Raw genomic sequence first — 26,408 nt, forward strand, 5'->3', positions numbered from 1 at the left:
TGAAATCATACATAAGTTTCAGAGCTCGTTGAGCAGAAATATATTTATACATGCAATTAATTAATGCATACGGTTAAACCCTTTTCCCTATTGAGTAAATAAGTTCAAACGTTAATAAGGCAGAAATATATTCATTCAAAGTGTTGTTTTCCATATACAGATTGTTAAGCCGAGCTTATAGTGGATATTTATTTATTTACTTTACATTTCCTTACAGGAGAAGACAGACTGGGTTGCTGGCCCATTTTCAGTGGAGGCATGGGAAAAAAGCTACACAGCATTCTGAAGAAAATATTAACATTTTTTACAGTGGTAAAGATTACTAAACACAATTGTTATAGAATAACTTAATTTTTACAGTGGTACAGGTTTATAATGACATTTTTGAGGTTAATTACATAAATAAACAATGATAAAAATAGTAGATTATTTTTACAAGGTAAGGGAGTTGTAATATAGAGCAGTTATGATCTGTACAGACAAGAGGTGGTAGTACTAGTGGGGATAGGATGAAGGAGGTAATGTGGCTGAGAAACATTTGACTGAGATGTAAGGGAGAACGTTTAGCCTGCCTTAGTATAGGAGCAAAGCCAGGTATTGTTTAGGTATTGTCTAAGCAATAGTTTGAATTTGGATAAGTTGGTAGTGTTGAGTATATTCTGAGGCATGGTATTCCAAGATTGTGATATTTTGTTGGAGTATAGGGAGTCAACATGGCTATTGTTTAATTTAGTTACTTTCAGTAGGAGCTTCTGTGAAGACCTTAGTCATCTTGTTGTTTTTCTTCTGGCTTTCAGGAAGGGAGAGATCTGATTATATGAGGGAAGAATCATTGGCATATTGGATTATGGTAGGATGTTGAATGGCAGTACAGCATTTGTGTGTAAAAATGGTGAAAAGGAGTGGACCAAGGATTGAACCTCGAGGTACCCCTATGGAGACACTAAATAAGGTTGAATGTTCATTTTGCCACTTAACTGCCTGCTGATGGTCAGTTAGATAGCTGGCAAACCAGGTAAGGGTAGCTTTGGTGAGGTTTAGGGAAATTTTATAAGGTTTTCATGTGAAACTGTAGCAAAGGCTTTTAACATGTCAAGAAAGACAAACAAGGTAAGTAGGTCACTTTTTCTTTGCTAGTTGACTGAATTAGTGAAACTAACTAGAGCTGTTGTTGCACTATGTTTTGGTTAAAAACCATGTTGAGATGTCGATGAGAGATTATTTTTTAGAAGATGGTGAAGTAGTTGTGAATGTATGCATTTTTCCTGTATTTTTGCTATGGGTGAGAGAATAGTAATTGGTCTGTAATTAGTGAAATTGGTAGAGATGCCGCCTTTGTATAGGGGGGATTATGTGAGAGACTTTCCAGTGTTTAGGGATGTAGTTTTCTGTTGTAGTCTGATTGACTAGTATTGATATGGGGTAGGAGATTATGTCTGCAGCTAATCTGAGAAATTCATTTGGGTGTTAGTCAGAGAGGATGGTTTTAGTTTGGCTAGGTGTTTTTTTTTATTGTAGAAGTTTTTATCAAATTGATAGAAAAGGAATTGAGGTTAGTTTCCAGATCTGTGCAGACAGATAAAGGGGTTTTGATGCTATTCTTAATAAGGGACAGAACAGAGTTAACAAAGTGTGTTTTAAATTGTGAGGCTACACTATCAGTAGAGTTGGTTGTGGATGGAGCTAGGGTAGTGGAATGGCTGGGTTTTAGCAACTGGTTGATGGTTCCCCAGAATTTCTAAAGGTTATTTTGGTGATTTTCTTGCATTGCTGTATAGTATTGTTTTTCAATCATGCTTATTTGTTTTTTGGCTTGATTTCATAATTGGCAGTAGGTGTGAAGGGATGTTTGGTTTTTGGACCCTTGGTATTGGTGCCATGATTTGTCTCTTTGTTTGAGGATCATTTTTGTTTCATTAGTGAGCCATAGGGTGGGTTTAGATTTTACATGTATATTTCTGAGGTGTGCTAGATTGTTAAGTATAGTGAATAGGTCTAGGTGGAGGTGGAGGTGGTTTAGTGGGGAGCAGTCACATTGGTGTAAGAGACTTTTGAAGGACTCGGAGGAGAATTTTCTTTTGTTGTGGATACATTTGTGGAGGGTATGTGCAGTGCTTTAGTAGGAGGGTGAGCAGGTGGTCACTTATGCTGTCTTCTAGACAGCCTGCCTGGTAATGGAGAGAGTTTGTATTAGCTAGGGTCCAGACTAGGATTGATTGTTTTTTGCTATGCTTGTCATATCTAGTAGGAGTTTGTATTAGCTGACTAAAACCATGAAGGTATATAATGTTTGAGGGCTTTTCAGAGGAGCATGTAGCCCAATCTATGTTTAAATCCCAGATTGTTATAGTTTCCTGACTGAAAGTCAATGCAGACCAGGAAAGAAAGTCCTCAATAATGGCTGGTTTGTTGCTTGGTGGGATGTAAATGGCTAATATAATGATGTGTTTATTAGGATTAATATGCAGGCAGGAGATGAGTATTTCTAAATTAGATACGTCAGAGGGATTGTGGTCAAGTCTTTCTAGTTTGAGATTGCCCTTGCATAATATTGCAATGCCACCACCACTTTTGAGGGTTCTTTCTTGTCTATAGATATTACAACCTTGGGTAAGGATTTCATTATCTAGAAAGCGTGGTTTTAGCCAAGTGTCTGTTAGGATTGATATATCTGGGAAATAATGGGAAAGGGTTGCATGGAATTCATGAATTTTGTTTGGTAGGCTTCTCGGGTTCAAGTTTAATAATAATAATAGAGCAGAGTGTCACAGATTGTCAGTATTTGAAGAGGATGGTCTGGTTGTGTGGTTAAGTGTCTGTGTTTGGGATTGGGGGCCTGGGTTGGGGTGTATGTCACCGCATAATTTGATGTGATTTATATTGACTGGGAATAGGTATGAAGTTTGATTAGTAGTCAAATATATTTTTGGGTTGGACTTGAAATAGCTTTAGAGTGTTAAAGTTTGAATGAAAAGAATTCAGTAATTGAGTTATTAAACAGTTGTGGAGATATGATAATATTACACAATGGGGCATTGTACTGTGTGCTGGATGGATTGGTGAGAGAGTGGATAACTGTAATATGGAGATTGTGGTATGGGATAGAAAAGTAGGTAGTTATAAGTAAACTAATGAGTGTTTTGAATTTGAGTTTACATCTAATGTTTTGGAGGTAGTTTTGGGGAGGAGTTACAGAGGGTGTGTATAATTAGATGAGGGGTGGGACTAATTAGTCTAAAATTTTGAGGTAGTGGAATATGCGATTAAGTAATTATTGTTGACTGTAGTTTAGTGATTGGCTGTGGTTGGAAGTGGGTGTGTAACCTGAGTCTGAAAGAGGGTGATGTCAGAAACAATTAGTAAGTAAAAAATATAGTGTCGTGTCGTAAGTTCAAAAAGAAAAAAACTAGGTGGTAAAATTGATTTTTATTCATTCACAGCAACACATAGGAGAATAAAGATAGCTGGGTGATAAAAGAAAAAGAAGGCAGCGAGTTTGGAGATAATGGAGTAAATGTTAGCTAGTTAGTACAGATGATGGGCAAAGGATCAGACAGAGGTGGAAATAAAAATATTCACAGAGAGATCAGGGCTGGTGGTAAGAGGAGAGTTCCTGGTGAGAAGGTAGCAGATAGCAATTAGAAAAAGTTGACCATTTATGGCAAAATGGAAAACAGCTAAGTGGTATAGTGGGGTGGAACAAACAGATTCAAGGGAGTAGAGAAGGTTTTTCAATTTAATAATTCCTGCTCCAGAGCATATAATGTTTCAGAAAGTGTGATATTAATTGCTCCAGTGTGTGACTTACCCTGTTACTTACATGCAGGCAATCAACTCTTCTAGGGAAAATGAATTTTATCAGACAATTACTGCAAAATAGAGTTACACTTTTCAAGCTTATTTTATTTTTGCACTACATAAAATAATCACAAATACAATTCTCCTGTCCCTGATGCTATATCTTATAATGTAGATTTACAGTGCATTTCCTATTGCACATTTCACAAAGCCTAATTATAGCTTACAGATATGTTAACAGTTTCAAGAAATAAATAAATAAAGAAAGAAAGACATGAATGAAAGAAAGAAAAAAAAGAAATAAATCATATTTTAAATCATTGTGTCTATGCTGGCATCATAAGGTCACTCAGGTTATTAAATTAATTATCCTTCGGCTCCAGCAGCTCCTATGATGATGAAATAATAATTAGCATGTGTGAAACCATGGGAAAAATCAAAGGGATAGAGAATGAGAAGCTTTCACTAGACTAAATAGGTTTAATCTTAAAGATAAAATACAGAATGAAAATATATGCAGATAGTACTGATTGCTAGGGGAGCTCCAAAAATGATAGAAGAGGAAAAAGGACAATAATAGCAGATTTGTGGCAATAAGGGGTTACTGGTGAGGGACAAGGATTACTCTGACATATATTTATATTCTTCCTAAAATTACTATTTTGTAGCTTAAGAGAATTTGGAAGAAAATAATCTGCTTTCAGCTGGGAATATTTTTTGTGGGTGAGGGATTCAACCTGGTTTACAATAGTGAGGGTGTATCGGGGGACATAAATGAGAAATATAACAAGAGAGGGTAGATGTTTCAAAAAGTATATGTGAGTAATTTTTATGGCAAATGTGAATTCAATGGTATGAATTCGAGAACTCAGAATGTATACAAGAAAACGTTGTTAACAGGATGAAATAATAAAACTAGAAATGCCAGAATAGATTTCCTCTAGTAGAATTATTTCAGATATTAGTCTAAATAAGCTAGACCAAATAATGCACTTGTGTTCTGTGAGACACTGTGCTGCAGCTGTATGTTGCAAGTTTAGATAAGAAAACACATCTGTGTTTTCTTATACACAAAGAAATAATATGAAACATTGCTTGCCTAGAAGAAGCTTTAAAACGTGCATGGTCTGCCATTGTATTTTGTTCTTATTTTTATTACAAGTTCTGTAATGAATACAGAGTTGTTTGTGTAAAAGAAAATTACAGTTTAGATCATGATAATCTGCTCAGAGTTATGGGAGAATTCCAAAATGTAGCTATCTAAGATGGCAGTAGATGATGACTGCATTATTTTTCTGTCAGCTTAGAATGTGTGAATTATGATTGGGAAGAATATTCCAGAAGGTGCCACTTAAGTTGGCCAGTGCTTTGTTTCATATAAGTTAATCTTTGTAGACTGTCATGTAAGTTGTGTATTCTTTATAATCACAAATAGCTGTCAATATTATTCTGGAAAATAAATCCTCTTGCCTCGGTATAATTTTACGTCTCTTTGACTTTACTGATGATGAACAGTGTTAAAAAAAAACTCTCAACAAATGCTTATTTAATTGAAGGCTTTGACACACATCCAATAACTATTTCATATCAATCTTCCTTAAAACCTAAGATAAATATGCAAGGTAATGAAGAAAAAAACAAGACACTAGTGCTTTCCTTATTACCTGTTAAAAAGACAGGAATTTAAGAAATAGGCAGTGGAAATGATTTGTGCATTATTAGGGAAGATAATTTTTTCAGAAGGGCTAAAAATAAATCTGAGTTTAAAAACAATGTACAAATAAAGAAAAACATATAAGAAGGAATGGTTTAAAACAGTTAACAAATGTTAAAGTACTGCATAATAAAGACAATCTCAGAACAGGAAGAGGGAAACAGCAGAGTGGTAAAGGGAAAAAGGGAAAATAATAAAGTATTTGGATAATATGCATCAGTTTAGAAAGGTTGCTGTTAAGCAACTATTTTTGATAATAATTCCAGTGCATAAAATATTTTAGCACAATGACTTAGACAACAAAAAGTAGAAAGGGTTGTAACCAAACTTTGGAAACATATGACAAGAAAAAATAACCAGAGATCCTACAGAAGTATAAAAAATATTTTTAAAAATGTATAAAAAATTGTATAAAGCAGAGGAGTGTGGAAATCCAGAAAGAGAAAAAATTGAATATTTATGGAAGACTTAATTATTAGAGGGCAGTGATGGTCAACAATTAATAGCTAAGATTGGAAGAGATGAAATAAAAAATGGTGATACATAATCAATCAACAGGAAAGTTTCCAGGAAGAAATGGCATGTGGAAGTTTAGAAGATAGGAGGGAGGGAAGGAAGTGATAAAGCTCTGAAAGTTTTTTTTAACAGCATTTTAAAAGGTGGGAAAATGCCAGCATCTTGGAAGAAAGCTGCAGTGGATATATTACACAAAGAGGATAAAGACCTTTGAGACCCAGCTTTATGTAGACCTATTTCAATTTAAACCATGGTTATAATTTATGTGTATGTAAGCAAAGAGAAAGGCAAAGGTGCCACCAAATTTGACAGATATAGATTAATATGGTTTTGTGCTGCAGAAACAAACATTTGACCAACATTAACAGAACAATAGTGACCCAGAAGGAAGCAGAATGTAAGATGATACCTCCATTAATGGTGGGTCTTGATGCAGAGAAGGCATTCAATAGAGTCAGCTAGGATTATGAGTAGGGAAATGGAAGCAATTGCATTTCCTGATAGGATTATAAGGTTACTTAGGAGGCTACATGAAGGGTTGCCACCAAGAATTAAGATGTTCTCTGATAAGCTGTCTTTGAACAGGGGAACTAGGCAGGGGTGTCCCTTTTCCCCTTTGATATCTGCTTTATATTTAGAGCCCCAGCAAAGAAAATAGGGACAGTACAAATTCAAGGGTATGATTTGTATGGTACTGAACAAATAAAATTGCATTATTTGCATATGATTTCATTTTGCATTTGATAAATACTTAAAAGAACATTCCAGTGTTGTGGACCATTTTGTGATAGTTTCAGATCTTTTCTGGGTATAAAATTAATTAAGATAAAATAAAATTAATAGTGACAAACTACATACCCACACATGTTTTTTAGTTCATTAGCAAGTTGAGCCATTCAAGATGCTGGTTCAGCAGTACCACATAAAAAGATGACGTATTTAGGCGTATGGATTAAAAAGGATTATGTTATGGCAGCTAAGGATATGTGGGAAGAGAATAAAAAAGAGAATCCAAAAACTGAGAAATTGTATGCTCTTGATTATGGATATGGATAGTAAGATACAAGGAGTGAAAATAGTTATAATCTCTTTAATTTTATATACAGCTTAGGTACATTTTCATCAGCCAGAGGAGAAGTTGTGGACAGTAATTATTAAAATAGTTGTAAGAATTTATTTGGGAGGGGTAGAGGACAAAAGTTAAGTGGGATGAGCCGGTTCTCACCATAGCACAAGGTAGTTTAGGGTTAGCTGATTTGTAGGGATACTTAAGAGCTACACAGTTAAGGCTCATATACATAACACAGGCAAAAGGTTATAAATCAGACTGGAAAGGGATGTTGGTGAAATGGGAGTAGTTCAAAAATAAGATGAGATTAGAATTTTGGATGTATGTCCTTAAGGAAAAAAATAACAATTATACAAAGAGTTATAGTCGTAAAGCAGGTGAAAGTATTTTAAGAATAAGCCAACTCGTAAACACAAAAAGGACATTTTACTAATAGGGATGACTACAAGTTAGGGCACAGAAAATAGGCATGAGAGAGCTGGAATGCAGTGGGGAAAATTAGCAAAGGGACCAAGGTACTGTAGAAAATTACTAGAGAGGGAAATTTAACTGAGTGAATTGAGATCAAGAAGAAGTTTGGACTGCATGTTATAGACTGTCTTTCATACCAGGGATTGATAACAAAATATAAGCAAAGGGTAAGGGATAGGGGATGGCTAAGTGAACGATCGTCTATGGTAGAATTCTTAGTTGAGTCTAGAACAGAAACAGCTAAACAGAAAAAGATAATTAGTAAGGCATATGAATTATTGCATGATAACTATAAGAATCAATCAGGGGATGTTAGAAAAAATTGAGAAGAGAGTACAATTTACCAAGGAACAATGAAAAGACATATGCATGGCTTCCAAATATGCAACAAAGTCCAGAAGGTTTAGATTTTTGTTTGGAAGGATTTGCATGGATATTTTTATACCTCAAGCAGACTTAAAAATTGTCTTCAGTTGGTAACAAATGCTGGTGGAGTGATGGGAAAAAGAGAGGTAATTGGGAATGTGTGCTCTGGGAATGTAATGAACTGGCATAGTTTACAAATTTACTTCAGAGTCTTTTTATCAGAAGTTTTGTGAAGCAAATCATTATAACTAAAAAATTATTCTTCTGAGCTAGAACCCAGATACTACATTGCCTTAGTAAAGCCTTACAAAGTTAAATGCTACTGGCTGCCAAAGAAGCTATTACTAGAAAATAGAATTCAAAATCTAAACCAAGTGTAATTTAAGCATCGATTATTGTAAAGGAGATAAAAGAACTAGAGGTGAAATTCTTATAAAAAAGGAAAGAGTAAATGATATAGATGTAAATGGAATCTGCAGGAACAATACAATAATGTTCAGAAGGAAAAATGAGGTTTAAAGGAAGGAAGCAGTTAAACAATTTATATAATGTCAGAGTAAATGAAAATTGATAAAAAGGAAATGTGTATACTGCATAAAAATATTGCTATGGTTTATTTTCTGTTATATTAATGGGTGTGAATCTTTGTCACTGTTTTAGTTGTGATTTAATAAAGATGTTTATTAAAAAACAATTTGAAACTGGCAATATTCATCATGAAGCACCTTATAGTAAGCAATACGGTGATAAAACCTGCATTTCAGCAAAACCTAACATTTATACTAATGGTGCATTAGAATAAGTCAAAACATCACATTTATAAGTCAGCCCTTAATCCACACTATAAAGGATTCATTTTCATTGCAGACAATTTATATAGCGAGAGAATGCATCTGTCAAACAAGCAGTATTGTCTTGCAAGGTAAATATCTCTGTGATCTGATGGTGTATAAATAACTCCAGCTCTGAATCTTAAATAGACTTCAGCAATGTAAGCAAACTAACCCAGGAAATCAGAAATATCCCTTGGACTGAAAGGCCAATGGAGTCCCCCAGTTAAACAGGCCATAAAAGATGATAATATAAGAACAGTAAAGCAAAAATCCACTTCCTCGTTGGAAGGGTTCTGTTAAAATCAGACTACTATAGCTACGCCTACAGGAATATTCAAGTTTTATTTTGTATAAAGATTAAGTGCTTTCATCTCAATATAAAAAGACTTGATCAGAATGTAGTTGTGCAATGTCTACCCATGGTTAAATAACCTTTGCTAAGCCATATGATTATTCAAAACTGTTAAAGGAGACACGCCATAAAAACAAAACCACTTCCCATTCAAATATACTTGGCAGATAAAAAACAAAACACATAAGAATCGAAGGCAGATAGAAAATAGTATGCTAATTATCAAAACATATGTAATTATATATGTTTTAAAATCAGCTATGAAAATCATGAAAAAAGCATGAAGATGATGACATAAGAAAAGTTAACTTGGGACTCAGACACCCACACTATGCAGAGCTTGTCATGATTTAATACTGCTCAGGCAGCTTTTATCCAAAGAATCTTCCAAGAATCCAAGAGAAACTGATGTCAATATTCATACCACCTGCAATAATTCAACTGAACAGTACAAAACAGCTTTTTAATTATGTAAGAAATTCCAGCAGTAAAAGGAATTGCAATTACCACTCCTAGGAGTAAAGCTAATAGACCTTATCCAAGAAATACTGTCAAAATGATGGAGACAACAGCCTTAAACATGCACATAAGCCCAGGTAAGACTTACTTCAGCCAAAGCACACAGCTGCGGAGAGACGATCTCATTGAGTCCCTCACATGCCACACTACTTGACTTACAGACTCAGTGTTTCTTACTAGGTTGAGGTAGTGCAGAACAATACAGCAGATCAAGTCCAAAAGAATCAAATATAAAAACTACCAAGTAAACCTAAATAAAACAAAAACCCTGACAAGGCTATGCTGAAGCACAATAACACCCTCCTCCTTCCCCCTTCTTCTTTTACAGCAAATAACCCTAGTCCCCTTCTCCCTGCTTCCCTTACTACAAATAATCCTTTACCCCCTTCCACTCCTTCTGCTCTCTCTGCTAACACTTAAATTCTTCATTATGAATGCCCAGAGCCTAAACAACAAAGTTCACCAACTACAAGCCTGGATTAACCATAACCAACCTGACATTTTAGCCATCTCTGAAACTTGGCTAAAACCTCATATTGCTGACTCTGAAATCTTACCTCCCGGTTTCCACATCCTTAGAAGTGACCGATTAAATAAAAAAGGTGGAGGCTCTGCTGTAATCTACTCTAACCTACTCTCCTTAAGCCCCTTCAAATCCCAACCCCGCACTTTAAAAATACTGAAATTACAGCAAGCCTCCTTCGACTAAATAAACATAAGAACATCTGCATAATTTCCTTATATATCTCCCCAGGCGACAACATCTTTACCCTCGAAAACATTCTTTATTGGGCCTCTTCTGAAATAAGATATGAAACCTACATTCTTGGTGATGTTAACATAGATTGGAATAAAATTAACACACCTTCTCCCTCCCTGTCCATTAACCTCTACAACTTCTCCCAAGTAATCCATTCAACAACTCTTCCTAACAAAAACCATCCCCCTGGTTCCATCATTGACTGGATCTTAGTCTCTCACCCACACAAAATAACTCTTTCTGACACTGTCCCTGACTCCTTCAGTGACCATCTCCCTGCCTTTATTCACCTCTCAGACTACTCCATTCAATATCAACACCACTACATTCAAACACGTAATCTTCGCAACTTCAACCCCACAATCTTCTCAAATATTCTTAAACAAATAAACTGTCAAATTCTAAACTCTCTCCCCCTTGACAATGTCGTTGAACATTTTAACTCTGTCTTCCCAAATACACTCAACTCCCTAGCTCCTCTAAGAAACAAATGTGTCAAAGCCAATCCTGCTCCTTGGCTGTCCAATGAAACAAAACAAAGCATGCACCTCAGGGACAAATCCTGGAAGCTTTACCAGAAAAATAAAACGTCTTCTACCTTACTTCAGTATACCCAACTCTGCAACCAAGTAAAGAAATCAATCTCCTCAGACAAAAAAAAACTTTTATAATAAACTACAAACCAACAATATGAAAAACCCAAAACAATTCTGGAAATCAGTCAATTCCCTTCTGCATCCAGGGTCCAGGAATAACCCCTGCCCTGACCCTAGTTTAAATGACTTGGAGCTGAGCTCTCACTTCAACACTTTCTTTACTGAATCCATAGCTAACCTCACAAAAACTTTCCCTAAAAACAATTCTCCCAACTCTCCCTCCACTTTACCCAACAACACTAACAACTGCCCTCTTAACTTCCAGATCAAACCAGTTTCAACCATTTTTATAAAAAGGCTCTTATCTAAATAAAAGCCTTGCTCCAATGCCCCTGACAATATACCCTCCTCCTTCTTAAATGTGCTGCAGAAGGCATAGCTCTCCCTCTCAGTATCCTCATTAACAGATCCTTAAAAGAGTCTTATGTACCCAAACTCTGGCGCTCAGCCTACATCCTACCGCTTCACAAAGGTGGCAAAAACACCAACATTTCCAATTTCCGTCCAATCGCCCTTCTATCCCCTATATCTAAAATATTGGAAAAATGTGTTCACCACCAACTTATGCCTTTCCTAATCCAGAATCACCTCCTACCACCCACCCAACATGGCTTTCGCCCTAGCCACAGCACTATAACTGCCTTAATATCCTTCCTGGAAACAATCAATCACGCTCGAGATTCCGGACTACTAATATGCACACTACTGCTAGATCTAAAGCTTTCAACACCATCTCCCATAAACACCTTCTCTCTCATCTCGCCAACCTCAGTCTCTCCCCCACTTCTCTAGCCTGGTTCTCCAGTTACCTATCTGACAGATCCCAAGCCGTCAGATGGAAGAACTTCACCTTCCCCATTGGCAGGAACAATACAATAATGTTCAGAAGGAAAAATGAGGTTTAAAGGAAGGAAGCAGTTAAACAATTTATATAATGTCAGAGTAAATGAAAATTGTTAAAAAGGAAATGTGTATACTGCATAAAAATATTACTACGGTTTATTTTCTGTTATATTAATGGGTGTGAATCTTTGTCACTGTTTTAGTTGTGATTTAATAAAGATGTTTATTAAAAAACAATTTGAAACTGGCAATATTCATCATGAAGCACCTTATAGTAAGCAATACGGTGATAAAACCTGCATTTCAGCAAAAGCTAACATTTATAATAATGGTGCATTAGAATAAGTCAAAACATCACATTTAGAAGTCAGCCCTTAATCCATACTATATAGGATTCATTTTCATTGCAGACAATTTATATAGCGAGAGAATGCATCTGTCAAACAAGCAGTATTGTCTTGCAAGGTAAATATCTCTGTGATCTGATGGTGTATAAATAACTCCAGCTCTGAATCGTAAATAGACTTCAGCAATGTAAGCAAACTAACCCAGGAAATCAGAAATATCCCATGGACTGAAAGGCCAATGGAGTCCCCCAGTTAAACAGGCCACAAAAGATGATAATATAAGAACAGTAAAGCAAAAATCCACTTCCTCGTTGGAAGGGTTCTGTTAAAATCAGACTACTATAGCTACGCCTACAGGAATATTCAAGTTTTATTTTGTATAAAGATTAAGAGCTTTCATCTCAATATAAAAAGACTTGATCAGAATATAGTTGTGCAATGTCTACACATGGTTAAATAACCTTTGCTAAACCATATGATTATTCAAAACTGTTAAAGGAGACACGCCATAAAAACAAAACTACTTCCTATTCAAATATACTTGGTAGATAAAAAACAAAACACATAAGAATTGAAGGCACATAGAAAATAATATGCTAAGTATCAAAATATATGTAATTATATATGTTTTAAAATCAGCTATAAAAATCATGAAAAAAACATGAAGATGATAACATAAGAAAAGTTAACTTGGGACTCAGACACCCACACTAAGCAGAGCTTGTCATGATTTAATACTGCTCAGGCAGCTTTCATCCAAAGAATCTGCCAAGAATCCAAAATAAACTGATGTCAATATTCATACCACCAGCAATAATTCAACCGAACAGTACAAAACAGCTTTTTAACTATGTAAGAAATTCCAGCAGTAAAAGAAATTGCAATTACCACTCCTAGGAGTAAAGCTAATAGACCTTATCCAAGAAATACTGTCAAAATGATGGAGACAACAGCCTTAAACATGCACATAAGCCCAGGTAAGACTTACTTCAGCCAAAGCACACAGCTGCGGAGTGACAATCTCATCGAGTCCCTCACACGCCACACTACTTGACTTACAGACTCAGTGTTTCTTACTAGGTTGAGGTAGTGCAGAACAATACAGCAGCAGATCAAGTCCAAAAGAATCAAATGTAAAATCTACCAAGTAACCCTAAATAAAACAAAAATCCTGACAAGGCTATGCTGAAGCACATTAATTAGTTCCTCCTACAGAAACTCAAAAGCCATTTTTCATTCGATATTGGTAGGATTCATGCACTGGGCTTTTGGTTTAAGTGCCTATGCCTGTGTAGGTGAAACCATTATATTTATAACAATACAGAATATAGGGTTCAAGAAAAGACCTAACATTGCCTGTGCAGGTGAAACCATTATATTTATAACAATACAGAATATAGGGTTCAAGAAAAGGCCTGATATTGCCTGTGCAGGTGAAACCATTATATTTATAACAATACAGAATATAGGGTTCAAGAAAAGGCCTGATATTGCCTGTGCAGGTGAAACCATTATATTTATAACAATACAGAATATAGGGTTCAAGAAAAGGCCTGATATTGCCTGTGCAGGTGAAACCATTATATTTATAACAATACAGAATATAGGGTTAAAGAAAAGGCCTGATATTGCCTGTGCAGGTGAAACCATTATATTTATAACAATACAGAATATAGGGTTAAAGAAAAGGCCTGATATTGCCTGTGCAGGTGAAACCATTGTATTTATAACAATACAGAATATAGGGTTCCAGAAAAGGCCTGATATTGCCCATGCAGGTGAAACCATTATATTTATAACATTACAGAATATAAGGTTCAAGAAAAGGCCTGATATTGTCTGTGCAGGTGAAACCATTATATTTATAACAATACAGAATATAGGGTTCAAGAAAAGGCCTGATATTGCCTGTGCAGGTGAAACCATTATATTTATAACAATACAGAATATAGGGTTAATGAAAAGGCCTGATATTACCTGTGCAGGTGAAACCATTATATTTATAACAATACAGAATATAGGGTTCAAGAAAAGGCCTGATATTGCTTGTGCAGGTGAAACCATTATATTTATAACAATACAGAATATAAGGTTCAAGAAAAGGCCTGATATTGCCTGTGCAGGTGAAACCATTATATTTATAACAATACAGAATATAGGGTTAATGAAAAGGCCTGATATTACCTGTGCAGGTGAAACCATTATATTTATAACAATACAGAATATAGGGTTCAAGAAAAGGCCTGATATTGCTTGTGCAGGTGAAACCATTATATTTATAACAATACAGAATATAAGGTTCAAGAAAAGGCCTGATATTGCCTGTGCAGGTGAAACCATTATATTTATAACAATACAGAATATAGGGTTCAAGAAAAGGCCTGATATTGCCTGTGCAGGTGAAACCATTATATTTATAACAATACAGACTATAGGGTTCAAGAAAAGGTCTGATATTGCCTGTGCAGGTGAAACCATTATATTTATAACAATACAGAATATAGGGTTCAAGAAAAGGCCTGATATTGCCTGCACAGGTGAAACCTTTATATTTATAACAATACAGAATACAGGGTTCAAGAAAAGGCCTGATATTTCTCCTGCTCTGCTCATTGCAAGGAGCCTGAACAACAAAATGTTGAGATTCTGGCCTAGTTCAGCCCCAAAGACATCCACATTTGTGTAGTTATTCAGACCTGGATTCAGAGTGGTAATACTACTCCCTCCATAGCCGGGTACTGAACCTACAATACATAGGGAGCTGTATCGGCATATCCATATCTATTGGGGATCCTATCATCTTCTGGCTAAGCTTTATTTTATTTCATTTTGTACTTGTTAACCTGGGTAAAACACTAATCCACATAAACCTTTTTCACACTAGGCCAGGGAGAACTATCTTGTCAAGTGATTTAGTTTAAGTTATTCAGTAGACAAATGAAGGAATCAAACCCTGGACCACAAGAAGCAGCTCATGGCCCTAATCCTCTGCACTCCATAATAAAAACATAAAACTTGTGGTGGTCCTACTAAAGCCTTACAAAATCACCTACCATATGAATACTAACCACAAGTTCCCTTTCATGTCCTCCTCAGAAAATACTGATTATCTATGTCAATTCAAACTTTTCCCATTAAATCAAATCCCTTTATTGTAGGAGACTAATTACCCTACAGTTAACTGGCAAACTCACCAACACATATGCCCAGAGACTCTGCCATTCTGTAAGCAGTAACTTCCTAGTGCAAACCACCCCTCTCCCCACCAGGAATGTTAACATTCTTAAACTTGAACTTAACAAATGCTCTCCTTTGTGTAGCATTCTGTATGTCACTACCTCCTAGTTAAAGCACATCATCAATCTATAATATTTTCCCTAAATACATATCTTTCAACCTAGAAAACCCTTTCTGCACTGTTACGTAATGATATTCTGGACAAACATAATTGACACAGTACTCCAAACACCATTTCCTGAAGATAACATTGCTTCTGCATACTTAAATTACTGCTCATGTGTAAGTAACTGCATAGAAGAACCTTCTCGTCCACTGCAAGCACTGCAATAACTTCAAATGTAAGCCTGTATAACTCCTATATAAATCCACTCTATAGTATTATTATTATTATTATTATTATTATTACTTTATTTATTTATTTTACATTTGTTGACCGGGTTTGTTCATTTGAGCTGATAGTCCTTTTTCAGTGGAGGCCCGGGGAGAAAGGCTCCACAAAATTACAAGTATAAACAAAGCATTAACATTTTCCAGTTGGTACAGTAAAGGCATAACAATTAAATACAGTGTTTAAGTTGATCTTTAAGTTAAGATATGTGCAGAAAAGGTTTGTTGAGCTTGCAAGCACAGCCAATGTAAATACAGTTAGTGAGGATCATACGTGTAGTATATAAGTAGAAATATTTTTAAGCTTGACCAATGGGTTAATAGCTAGATAAGATGATTGGAGAGAGCTGGCACAATACAGAAATAAAACAAAGAGGGCAGACGGCAAGTTATGAGGGACAGGAGACAGTTTATGGTAGCTGAGTACAGTGGCATGTCCAACACCTGTTTAGGTAGTGTTTGGTGGCAGATTTAAATTCTTTATGATGTTTGAGTGTTCCAATTTCCAATGGGAGTTTGTTCCAAGAAATGGTAGGGTAGTAGCTGTAGAGGTTTTGACCAATTTTGCTCTTAGGTTTATAGATTTGTAGTAAGTCTTGGTCTAAGCTACAGAGAGTCCTAGAAGGAGTATAGTGGGAGATTACAGAAGACAAGTTGGGACAGAAAGATGGTTGGTACAAGATAGAGTAGATAAGCTGACGCTGGGAGAGGAGTAGCTGGTTTGGGAATTCTAGCCAGTTTAAGTGTGTTAAAGAGAGGCAGTGATGTGATCTATAGCTTTGATTCTTACCAAATCTGGCCACTTTGTTATAGGTAGTTTCCATCTTGGTTAGGAGAGAGTTTGGGAGGTTGTTGAGGATTTGAGAGCTATATAATAGGTTTGGTAGGAGATAGGCATGTGAGAGGGAGACTAGCTTTGTTAGATAGGAACTTTTTGTTTCTATATAAGAGGCATAGTCTTTGATGGGTTTTCTTAGTACAAGTGTTAACATGCAAATCAAACTTCAGCTGGTCATCTGTCATGACTCCTAGAAGTTTTGTATTGGTTTCAGCTTTGATAGCAGTTTTATTTAGAGAATGGATAGCAAATGTGGATTTAAGGTGGTTTAGGTTTTTGGGAAGAAAAAGTAAAAGTAGCAAAAGAAAACACTCGATGACAAAAAATTCCCTTATTCCTCATTATAGAGGTGATCTTAAAGTACTAAGCAAGAAACTATTCACTACGATATAGATATTTGTAAACATAACACATTCAGAAATGTTGAGGATAACCAAAAAGCCTTTGTCAGTTACACGAGGAAGCATGGCTGTAATTCTCATTTTGGCATTGGACTTACGTCTAGTGGTGCGTTCCACTCTTACCTCCAAGAAACAAATTATATCCTTGTAGAAAATTTAGCTCTTAGTTCACAACCCTAAAATTCCCAATATTTATCCAATTTCTCTCCTTGCTATCCTTCGTGTTGCCACCCTTTTCAAGTCATAACAGCCATCTCCAAAACTAAAAACACTATTTCCATAGGTCTCAGCAATATCCCAGGCTGCTTGCAACTATCTAACATCACTTAGCTCAACCTCTTCTAAAACTCTTTAATCTTTATCTCCATAGGTTACATTCCTGAGGCTTTTAGAGCAGCCACAGTAGTGCCTCCACATAAAGATGGCCCCACAAATTACTCCCAGGAACTATGGGCCTATTAAACTTACTAAACGAATCTGTGAAGTTATGAAAACATTATTGCAGAGATAATTAGCAATTACATAGGTGACTTTTAAACCATTGACTCAATGTCAAATCCCATAAATTTCTTTAACAAGGTCTTTGGAACTTTGGATGAAGATCAGACAATCCAAGTTGTCCATACTACTAATCTAAATCTTGCCAAGATCTTTGAACCCATTCCCTGTGCCAGTATCAAAGTCAAAGTGTCCAGTCTCAGTACTAACCCATTTATTGTCCACTAGATAGCAAAGCAGATTGCAGATAAAACTCATATTTTGAAGATAGGAAGCATCTCCTCTAGTCACAGGTATGTAACTAGTGCTATTCCACAGGACTCAGTTTTGGGTTCCCTCTTATTCAGTGTACTCTTCTCAGAAATGAAATCTGGGATCTAAGGTCTCTGGTTAATCAAATGTATTGTTGACTTTCAGACTAGGTCAGCTGTTGATTCTTGCCATGACACCCATAATCTCCAGCAGGGTGTGGATAAGGCCAGTTCCTGTGTTACCCATGGGCTCACCCTAAATGCCAAGAAGTATAGCATACTTATTTTTGATACTCCCCATACCTCGCTCATATCACATCACTGCCACTGCTCCTTAAAACAGACTCTGTTATTACAGATCTGGGTGTCTACATTGACAATCAGCTATCTTTTGACCATCATGTTTTACTTTGGTTAGAAAAGCCTTCTACCTTGCACATCTTATCCATTAGGTTATCTCATCTAGGTCAAAGGATATCTCTATCTCTCTGTACTCCTTCCTTATCAAGCCCATCACTGAATGCAAAGCTCCCTTTGGAATGCACCTTTTTAAGCTCCCTGTGCAACTTGAAAGCCCTCAAAGTTTTCTAACTATAAAGGTCTTTGTTTTAAGCCTATTTAACTATCTGACTGGATTAAAAATCTTTTCCCTCTACTCTGTTTCATCTAAAGTCTTGAGGGGAGACTTCTACTTAGTGTTTCATACTGTCAAAGATCCTGCACTTTTTCATCTTCTCCACCTTCACAGAGCAGTCTAACAACCAGTCATCACCATCATCAACATCTTCAGCAACTCCCTTTTTGTAATTTCTACACGGGGTCAAGGTGCTACAGCAACTGTCACCACCTTTCTCAGTTCATAGCCATTCTTCTGTATTCTTTGACAGTCATACCTGCCTATCATGGGTATTCTCTCATGCAATCCATCCAGCTCTAAGGTAGATGTCCTTGTCTCCTCTTGCCTTCTCTCTGTCACTCCCAAATCTTCTTTACCAAATAATCTTCTGCTTTTCTGCTCTGTGATCGAACCATCACAATCTGTTCTCCTTACCGTTCTCTGCAATTGGGGCTACTTTGGCTAATGCTCTGGTGTCCTCATTTCTTCACCTGTCTCACGCAGTGCATCCTTCTACCCGTTTCAAGACTTCATTTCCATCACCCCAAGCTTCCTCACATGCGCTACCTTCACTGCCCATGTTTCTGTACTATACAAAGGTACTGGTTGTATCACTACTTTGTCCACCTTATTTTGACATTTTTGTACACACTACCCCTGACATTTTTGTGATAGTTGGCTATAGCACTTCTGATTGTAACTATGGCCTCCTTGTTCAAATGTCCCTCCTCTACAACCATGCCTCTTAGATAACTGAAGCTGTTAGGCTGTTCCACTATTTTTCTTGTGTTTTAATTTTCAGAATCTTGTGAAATGCCCATTTGAGGCCATGACAATTGTTTTATCTATTCTCAGTTTCATTCTCTGCACCTTTAGCTTTGCATTCCAGTGTCCTATAATTTGCCGAAGTTCCTGTTCAAAGTCTGCTTAAGGTGCCACGTAGTCTGCATACAGCAGCTTTGTTGACGTGTCCCCCCTAACTTGTTTGCTAACATGGGGTACCAGCAGTATGAAGAGGTGGCTCAAAGATGAACCCTGATACACATCATATCCCCTATAGAAACCCTTATGTGACTCTGAACACAAGTGTGTACTTATGGCACTGCTCCCATGTACATAACCTCCACTAATATTAACACTATTTCTGGCTGTTCAAACCACCACAAGACTTCCCATATTAACTTTCTTGGGACCTTGCCATGTGTGTTCTCCAGGTCTAGCAACATTCAGCTGGACTCTTCTCCAATCTCCAACTTCTCTACTGACTGTCTGAAGCTGTACTGCATCCTTATTTGAGTCCAAACTGCTAATTTGCTGCCACACATTTGACTGCTTTGCATATGCATTTATGAGTCACTCTCTCTCTCTCTCTATCAACTTCCTGCAGTGTGGCAGTGTAGTATCCATACTTGTGAGTGTCCATGTTCTTTTACACTCTAGTCATCTGAAATATGTATTTCTGTCCTTACTACTACGAGTATCCTCAAAAGTCATTTCTTCCCTCATGCATCCAATGTCTTGATCATATCTGCTGTGACCTAATCTGAGCCTGCTGCTTTCCCCCCACTTTGTTTTCCTTACTGTTGTTCTTACTTTTTTAGGCTGGGTTCTTCTCCTTGTTCTTTCATTAGGCTTTGCAAAGGGAAGTACAGCTTTTGTGGAATCTTCTTCATTCAGGGTCTGCTTGAAGTGCTGTTTCCATTTGCTTTGGATGTCCTCTGGACAGGTGAGCAGGTTGTTGCTGACATTCCATATGAATGGTGTCTACCAACCAGCTTTTTTCTGTCTCTGCTTTGCAACCCGATAGATCTTTTTTGTGCCCCTTACCGAATCACCTTCGATAAGCTGGTAGAGTTTCTCCGATACCTTGTTCTTTGCCATAGTGACTGTTCTCTTAGTTTCTTTGTTGGGCAGCAGTATTCCTTCTTAGGGTGGCTAGTTTTTTTTTACCTCCCACTACCTCCTGCACTTTTGATAACTTCAACCTTATCCCTAAGTTACCCTTATGATTGCATGGACAGTGTGGATAAGCTTTTTTAAGGCTTTCCAGACATATGTTTATCATAGACATATAAACTCTTGGGAACTACCAACACAGTCTAGAAATATTATTGACAAACATATTTTGTTGCTTTAAGATACAGCCCACAACAAATATTTGCAAGGTGTGGAGACTAACTCCCTCAACCATGTTATGGAAAGTTTAAGCAGCAAAAACTGAGCTAATTTTATTTACTTGTATCATAAGCCTTTATTTAACATTGAACTTCTCATAACCCTATCCCCCATCGGCTGACTCTCCATCTCAAAAACATGGTAGAAAGGAGGTATATTTTCACATTCATCCTGCTATTTCATACAAGCATTCATTGCTTAGATTCCACAATTCTTAGAGACATCTAAAAACGTAAACCTTTTAATGTACTTTATGTTTCTGTACATTCTGTGTATTTTGTACTGAGAATGAATTATTAACAAATAAGCTGTTCATATGTGATTATAAACATGGGCATTTGGTTTTGATTGGCAGAACTCTTAACTGTAAGAAAAGAAGAAAAGGGTACATTCATTCTTGATCTTTGGCTGACTTTTTTAATCTTTAAATAAAAGTTTATTTTTGTGATATTAAACAAGCATAATTCCTTGCAAGTACTTAACTAGCAATATTGACAGAATGATTTAGAATGGCAAAATTTATTGCTGGTTCATACTGTTTGATACAGTGGCAGATTATTTATTTATTTAACTTTTGTCTAGTGGGAAAGTCCAACTTGGAACAGTTCAATTTTCAGTGGAAGCCCAGGGAGAAAAGCTCCAGATGCATGTCTTTGTAACAACAAATTTGTATTTACAACAAACCTTGGTCATACCCTCATTATAATCAAACAAAATGTAAAAAGACATTTAGAAGTATGTCACTTTATGAAAGATAATTCTATGCTGTACACACTTGCAGTCTTAATTTAACTATAGTATCCAGCAGGTGAATCAACAATATACCATATTATTTATATGTGTGTATAGTGACTTTGTGTGTGTGTGTGTGTGTGTGTGTGTGTGTGTGTGTGTGTGTGTGTGTGTGTGTGTGTGTGTGTGGAGACAGTAGAGTATTTATTCATTGTACTCCAGGCAGAAGAGGAGGCAATTTATCCTGGCAATTGGAGAATGTTAAGAGGAAGGTGTGAGAGTCAAGCTGATGCATCTAGCTGTCTTTAGAATATTTTTCCTGGAGGAGCAAAGTAATTTTTCCTGCTGAAAAGGCCAAGGGGGGAATACAAAAGCTTCTCCAATAAAAAACTGAACAATTAAACAGAAAGGGACTTTCTGCTTCTCATTCTTCTGATAATAAAGCCCATAGAGAGAGACTTTACCAGTAAAATTGTTTCCAGTGTACAAAGGAAAATGCACGAGACCAGAAAAAACACAGGAGTTGAATAAAAGAATCGGGAGCACCTTGGACTTGAACCATAGTCTAGGGTTGGGAGATGGAGATGAATAGGAAGACGACCAGCAACACCAAAATAAGTGAATAGATGTAAGATTATAAACCATCAATCACATTTCTGAAGTATGGCTTTACAAGAAAAAAAGTGTTTGAGAAACCTGGACCTTTGTTGAGTTTGTTAAACTTGTCACTTCATGTCATTAATGTTTAGAAGGACAGTAAAAGGAAAATAAAATAAGAGCAACTGTAAGTAAAACAATTTTTGTAGGGCGAAACAGTGGTACAGCAGGTAGCATTGTCACCTAATGGCAAGAGATTCTCCAGTTTCATTTTCAGCTGAGGTGCCTTCAATGCAGGGTCTGCATGTCCTCCTTGTGTTTATCTGGGTTTTGTCTGGGTGCTCCAATTTCTTTCCACATTCAAAAGGCATTCAGAAGTGGACTGAACACTCTAAATTGGCCCTAGATGTGAGTGCATATGTGTTACGAAGAACAACTGTTGAAAGGCTAGAAACCCAGTGGTGTGAACATTGACTATAGATGATGGTCACTGTTGATATGATACCCCAATCCCATGTGCAAAAATGGGAAAAAGAGGGCTATCGATGAATGACTGGATAGACTACCATATTTATTTGAAAGGACTGTATTATTTAACTTTGAATAATTGTGGCTGATGTTTTACTTATTAGCTTAAAGGTTTTTTTCAGTGTACTGGTACCTCCAGCTTACTGTCATTTGAAACTGATTCATATAGTTAGTTTTAGGGATTTTTTTATCTTTATTTATTTATTTATTTTTTTACATATATATTTGAGATTAATTTTATTATAGTGTTATTTTTCTATGTGTACTTCTTTTCTACGCACTTATTCTTTCCTTTATTTAGGGATGGGCATGTTTCCTAGTTATACATGTGCTTAGTGCTACTGCTTTCACTGTGTGTGAATGAGCCTACTGACAACATTCCAGCTGGTTTCCATTTCAGATGTGCTGTTCTGTATGAGACCTGTCCTTAAAGCACATTGAGGCGCTTAACAAAAGCTTTTTAAGCACCTTTCTGACCTCAGAAAAGTGCTTAACAAGTATGTTTTTACCTGATTTCACAGTGCAGTTGTGGTGCTGTGTGCACTACAGGATATCATGCACCACTTAATTAAAGCCCTACTAATGTGAATGGAGCATGGCCGCATATGATCCTAACACCTAGTTTAGCGTCGTCGTCATTATCCTCTTTCATAAAGTGAGGAGTGGTGTCTAAACAAGAGGTGAGATTCAGGAAATGATATTACTGATATCAAAAGTTACATACAAGATCCTGAAGCTACTCCAGACTGTCTACTTTTCAGGAGTGGCACAACTGTGTCTGATGAACACAATTACTACACTATGTTTTCAGCTGCCCTTATTATAATATCCCTTTTAACCTTTGAGTCATGATGGTGACTACTTACTTGCTTAATGTGGGCCAGATAGCCAGAAGATAGAAGTCTATTGGGATAGAGGTGCACAAAAAGATTTGTACATGAAAAGAAAGACAAGCATTAGTGATCACTTCTTCAGTCATTGGGTGACTCTCTGTATCCTAGAAGCATTATCAAGTTGGAATCCTTGCTTACCAGTCACTAAATTCAAATGTTCCTTTGCTTCCCTCTCCAAGGTCACTTTATCAAAGACATTGATCCTGGAACCCCAGCAGAAAAAGCAGGACTAAAGGATGATGATCGATTGGTGGCTGTTAATGGAGACAATGTAGAGTCCACTGAGCATGATGACGTAGTGGAGAAGATCAGGAAGTGTGGTAATAAAACGAAATTACTTATCGTGGATAAGAAAGCTGATGAGCTGTTTCAGAAGGTAAGACAATTGAATACTGGTATAAATATTCAGAGTATCTGTGTTACAATTCTGGGATGATTTTTCAAATGTATAATCAGCTGTATATTTAAAACTTAATACATAATGGTACTTATTTTGTAACATATATGCTGCACCACATAAGTACACTTATCTTTTCATATGTGTTTAATGCTGCATTTGAATCAGCAGCCGACAAGCTGCAGTCACTAGCATTATGGTGGAAAATGCATACAAGCTCATTCACAGCATCATATGAAGACAAACAATATAAGGGAACAATTCTCCAAAATACTCTACCCTTTATTTCCCTAAAACAAACAAAAAAAACTCTGTGTCCTGTATGGCAAACCTGCTTCAGAAAGTATTCAGTGTTCACTGTATTTTAATGGTCACATGGTAATGGAACACATAACAGGATAGAGATCAACAGATGATACCTCCCTACACATGATTCATTCATGGTGGAGCCAAAGAAAGGTGAAATGTCTGGTGCCAAAGAAAGGTGAAATGACTGGTGCTTGACAGCAACAGCACATGGTAGTTGGTACAAACCCCTTAAACCATGCTCCCATTGTCACTTATATCCTTAGTAGCAGCTTTGCAAGGGGTTGCATAAATAACCAACTTATAGGTTCATATGTGTTTAGTAGGCCAATGACTACAAGGGCCTTTTTAAACCTAGACATGCATCCCAAATCTCTTACAAGTTCTGGTAACCTTGATAAGTGTAAGCATGGGCCTGGGAGATTAAACATGTATCCATTAGAGACATAGGTGCCAAACCAGGGATGAATTTCTAGTTCCTCATCCAATTGTCCAAGTTACACTTGAATTGGGTTAGGGAGGAACTCTGCCTTACATGGATATACAGGATATACAGCCTGTTCTAGTAGTCTCTGGGATACATACCTGTCTTTACAGCAGGTCCTATATATATATATCACAGGCAAGGTTTAAGTCTTTAGAACGTGTAATTCTGGTGCTGTTTGTTTTGCAGATATGAAAAACCAAAAACAGCTAAATAGGAAAACCCAGAACTTATTAATAGTCACAAAATAAAAGCAATAAAATAACAAATGTCCAGTTAGTGCTTTTGTCTCTAACCTTTCACCAAGCATTTGTATAATACCTAGTCATGTGATTAAACTAGTTTAGTGCTTTAATCCTTTGTGTTTCAGGTAAACAAAATCGTCTCTGTTGTTTAATCCTGGTGGATAACAAGCATGAAGTTTAACTTTCCATAAATATTCTTTCCACCCTAACTATTCCTCAGCATCAAACTGTCATACCTTGCAACATAATCTAATACAATACATTTAAAATCCACTTTACATTTTGGCTGAAAAGGCTGTTTGTTGTTAGAAGCAGCTGCATTATTAGATTTGTTGTTTTTTAGGACTCTTGATTGACTTGGTTATGTCTATTGTTCTGTGCTAATCTTTCAGTTCACCTGATAACGCCTTCACTTTCATTTTGAACTAGTCTGATAACATTTCCTGTTTCCTCAAGTCTCTCCTGCTCAAAGTCAGCAACCCAGCCAGCATCCTGATTTAAATAAGCCACCTACGCCTCGTTCATATTCCCCCTGGTCTTTTTGAAACTTTTTTATTTTTCATTTCTTTAAAGTTTCATTTTCTTTGATAATCTTGTCTTGAATGATGCTGAATTTAGTAACAAAGTTTTCACTTGTTACATTGTCTTTAATAGACAAAAACACATTTTTGAATTTTTCACTTAAAGAGACCATTCTTTCTTTGTTTAAAGCATGTTTATGAGTATTTCCACATACTGCAGCCCTATTTTTAGATTCAGCTCAACCCATCTATCTTGAAATTCTTTTATAAAATCATTCCCAACCGTCATTTTAGTTATCCTTAGCCCCTTTGGGACCCTTTTAACTGCTTTCAAAGTACATATTGTCTCATTGCAGGCATTTGAGCTTTATTAAGTCTTTCTCAAGCTTATGGAAAGTCTCATGGAAATTGGATGCCATACCTCGTGGGTTGAGCATTTCTGTGGAACTGTGAAATTATTTTATTTTGGTAGAAAAAACAGAGAGCTATACAAGAGAATATATGAGCACAAATATGCAATATCAACTGGTAATGACAAAAATAGTTTAAGCAACCATTATATTTCACCCAAATGTAAAGTGGATTTTAAATGTATTGTATAAGATTATGTTGCAAGGTATGACAATACATTTGATGCTGACGAAGAATTAGTATGGAAAGAATATTTATGGTAAGTTAAACCTAATGCTTGTTATCCACCAGGATTAAATAACAGAGAAAATTTTGTTGCTTACCTGAAACACAAAGGTTAAAGTGCTAATCTATTTTAATCACATGACGAGGTAGTATATAAATGTTTGGTGATGCTAAATGTATTCAGTCTGAAGAAGGCTCAAGGTCAGAGGCAAAAGCGCTAACTGAATAATTGTTATTTTATTGTTTGTATTTTGTGACTATTAAATAAGTTCTGGGATTTCCTATTCAGCTATTTTTGCTTTTTCATGTTTTGGATATAACAGTTTTCCTTTTGATTTAACTGTTTTGTGGAAATGCAGGAGAGCAATCAGAGTGGGATTTGACAACTCTATTCATGCCAGGCATAAATATCCTCTCAA

The 26,408-nt window shown here is 36.4% G+C and overlaps 1 protein-coding gene across 1 annotated transcript in view; it reads left to right on the plus strand.

Moving 5' to 3' along the window:
• Positions 1 to 26,408, plus strand: part of PDZK1 (PDZ domain containing 1) — a 550,816-nt gene that overhangs the window by 387,000 nt on the left and 137,408 nt on the right. Inside the window, exon 6 of the mRNA XM_044072128.1 lies at positions 23,580 to 23,776. Coding sequence (XP_043928063.1) covers positions 23,580 to 23,776 — 197 coding nt within the window. The remainder of the gene's footprint in view (positions 1 to 23,579; positions 23,777 to 26,408) is intronic.

This window comes from Protopterus annectens, chromosome 5.part0, assembly GCF_019279795.1.
Source record: "Protopterus annectens isolate FY-2018-M chromosome 5.part0, PAN1.0, whole genome shotgun sequence".
NCBI classification, from domain to species: Eukaryota; Metazoa; Chordata; order Ceratodontiformes; family Protopteridae; genus Protopterus; species Protopterus annectens.